Raw genomic sequence first — 3,768 nt, 5'->3', positions numbered from 1 at the left:
GGTACCGGTACCCCCTGTATATAGCCTCATTATTACCTCGAATAACCTGTACCCCCGCACATTGACTCGGTACCGGTACCCCCTGTATATAGCCTCATTATTACCTGGACTAACCTGTACCCCCGCACATTGACTCAGTACCCCCTGTATACCCGCCCATTGACTCGGTACCGGTACCCCCTGTATATAGCCTCATTATTACCTGGACTAACCTGAAGCACCGCACATTAACTCGGTACCGGCACCCCCTGAATATAGCCCCATTATTACCTGGACTAACCTGTTCCCCCGCACATTGACTCTGTACCGGCACCCCCTGTATATAGCCTCATTATTACCTCCACTAACCTGTACACCCGCATATTGACTCGGTACCGGTATCCCCTGTATATAGCCTCGTTATTACCTCGACTAACCTGTACCCCCACACATTGACTCGGTACCGGTACCCCCTGTATATAGCCTCATTATTACCTGGACTAACCTGTACCCCCACACATTGACTCGGTACCGGTACCCCCTGTATATAGCCTCATTATTACCTCGACTAACCTGTACCCCAGCCCATTGACTCGGTACCGGTACCCCCTGTATATAGCCTCATTATTACCTCGACTAACCTGTACCCCCACACATTGACTCGGTACCGGTACCCCCTGTATATAGCCCCATTATTACCTCGAATAACCTGTACCCCCGCACATTGACTCGGTACCGGTACCCCCTGTATATAGCCTCGTTATTACCTTGACTAACCTGTTCCCCCACACATTGACTCGGTACTGGTACCCCCTGTATATAGCCTCGTTATTGTTATTTTATTGTGTTACTTTTTATTTTATTTTCTACTTTAGTTTATTTAGTAAATATTTTCTTAACTCTATTTCTTGAACTGCATTGTTGGTTAAGGGCTTGTAAGTAAGCATTTCACGGTAAGGTTGTATTCGGCGCATTTGACAAATAAAATGGTATTTGTATCTATCTATCTCTCTATCTCGCCTGGGGAACTGTCAGGTCTTCATTCTTCATGTTTTTCCGTTTCAGATGTTCTTCTGTTGAGTATTCAATCAAACTGTTAATATTCTAACAGAGGGATTCACATCCTGGGACTGTTAAGACACAATACCACAACATGTTCTTGTATATTTTGCTGTATATGTGTGTGTGTGTGTGTGTATTTATTGATTGATTGATTGATTGATTGATTGATTGATTGAGCCACCCACTACACAGGAACAAGTGGGAAGGAACATGTATCAATTGTTTTTATTGAACACAGGTATTTTAGAGAGTATGGTTTTAACATACAGTATATGTAATTCAAAGCCTACAAGAAAAGTTGTTATTTAAATATTTATATATATATCTATACAAATGTTTATGAAGGGTCAAAGAGCTTGTGTCGTAAATGTAGTTCTGGGGAGTGTACAAAGGTAGACATGCACAACAAAATGTTTCTATGGCAACTGAATAGTCCCCATTACAAAATGGCAGAGTCTCAGAAATCTGGACTCACACACACACACACTGGCACGCAGAGGCACACACACAAGCACATAGTGAACCCAGTCTCACACTCTCACCAACATATTGAACCCAGTCTCACACTCTCACCAACACATTGAACCCAGTCTCACACTCTCACCAACATATTGAACCCAGTCTCACACTCTCACCAACATATTGAACCCAGTCTCACACTCTCACCAACATATTGAACCCAGTCTCACACTCTCACCAACACAGTGAACCCAGACCCCAGTCTCTTGGTTCTAAAATGGTAAACATAATAATGGCATTAATTGTACTGTTCTGGAGGGAGAACGGACTGTGTGTGTGCGTGCATGTGCATGTGTACCCTGCTCCTCTCCCGTTCACTCCCAGATGGCGCTGACCCGAAGTCCCTGTCTCTACTTCCTGTTGTTCAGAATAAATAAACGTCTCTGTCCGTCTCCACAGAGATTAGCTCCTCCTCCCAGGGATCAAACCCTGACACACACACTCGCTTGCACAGCACAGAGAAAGGGCTACTCTGTCTTTTCAGCTTTTCCGTCTTTATTGAGCAGCTCGCTGGTTTTCCGGACAGTTCCAGTCTTTTCCGTCTCCTGACCAGAGGTTTTCCCAGGGTTCCCGGCGGCAGAATGTTTATCCAGGAAGTTGAGCATCTCACTAAGAACGGTCTGGAAGGTGCTGAGAGCCGCGCACACTGCCGGAGTCCCGAAGCCATGGGTGATCAGACTGGAGAGCACAAAATACATAAAGACATAAATATACACAATATATACATTATCTACACTGTATATATACTATATACACTATGTATACACTATGTATACACTATATATACACTATATATACACTATATATAAACTATATACACTATATATACACTATGTATACACTATGTATACACTATATATACACTATATAGACACAATAAAGACATTACATGTACACATTATACACTATATACACTATAGAGACACTATGTAAACACTATTTATACACTATATTCAATATATAGACACCATACAGACACAATATATACGATTTAGAGACTATACAGACACTATATATACACTAAATAGACCAAAATATATACATTACATTTACACTATTACACATTTACACTAAATGTACACTACATATACACGGTAGAGACAAAAATGTATGCACTCACTAACTGTAAGTCGCTCTGGATAAGAGTGTCTGCTACATGACCAAAATGTAAAATATGCACTATATATACACTATATAGACACTATATATACACTATATAGACACTATATATACACTATATAGACACTATATATACACTATATAGACACTATATATACACTATATAGACACTATATAGACACTATATATACACTATATAGACACAATAAAAACGATATATACACTATATAAACTATATAGACACTACATAGACACAATAAAAACGATATATACACTATATAAACTATATATACACTATATACACTATATACACTATATAGACACAATAAAAACGATATATACACTATATAAACTATATATACACTATATACACTATATACACTATATAGACACAATAAAAACAATATATACACTATATAAACTATATATACACTATATACACTATATACACTATATAGACACAATAAAAACAATATATACACTATATAAACTATGATTACACTATATATATACACTATATATACACTATATAAACTATGTTTACACTATATATACACTATATAAACTATGTTTACACTATATATACAATATATATACACGTTATTTACACACTATATATACACACTATATAGACACACTATATACATTTACATTTTAGTCATTTAGCAGACGCTCTTATCCAGAGTGACTTACAGTTAGTGAATACAAATGTTTTCATACTGGGCCCCCGTGGGAATCGAACCCACAACCCTGGCGTTGCAAACGCCATGCTCTATCAACTGAGCTACATCCCTGCCGGCCATTCCCTCCCCTACCCTGGACAACACTGGGCCAATTGTGCGCCGCCCATGAGTCTCCCGGTCGCGGCCGGCTGCGACAGAGCCTGGATTCGAACCAGGATCTCTAGTGGCACAGTTAGCACTACGATGCAGTGCCTTAGACCACTGCGCCACTCAGGAGTACACCATATATACACTATATATATACACTATATATACACCATATATACACACTATATATACACCATATATACACACTATATAGACACCATATATACACACTATATATACACTATATTTACACTATATA

General features: G+C 39.0%; 1 protein-coding gene across 1 annotated transcript in view; it reads right to left on the bottom strand.

The window, feature by feature from the left end:
* Positions 1–2,027: 2,027 nt before the first annotated feature.
* Positions 2,028–3,768, bottom strand: part of LOC311118133 (transcription factor AP-2-delta-like) — a gene marked incomplete at its 3' end in the record, with an annotated part of 17,377 nt that continues 15,636 nt past the window's right edge. The window contains exon 8 of the mRNA XM_084193000.1: positions 2,028–2,238. Coding sequence (XP_084049126.1) covers positions 2,028–2,238 — 211 coding nt within the window. The remainder of the gene's footprint in view (positions 2,239–3,768) is intronic.

Source organism: Coregonus lavaretus (genome assembly GCF_964263955.1).
Source record: "Coregonus lavaretus genome assembly, contig: HAP1_SCAFFOLD_379, whole genome shotgun sequence".
Taxonomy (NCBI): Eukaryota; Metazoa; Chordata; class Actinopteri; order Salmoniformes; family Salmonidae; genus Coregonus; species Coregonus lavaretus.
Note: the sequence above shows the minus strand (reverse complement) of the source record. Positions and strands in the feature narration are given on the sequence as shown.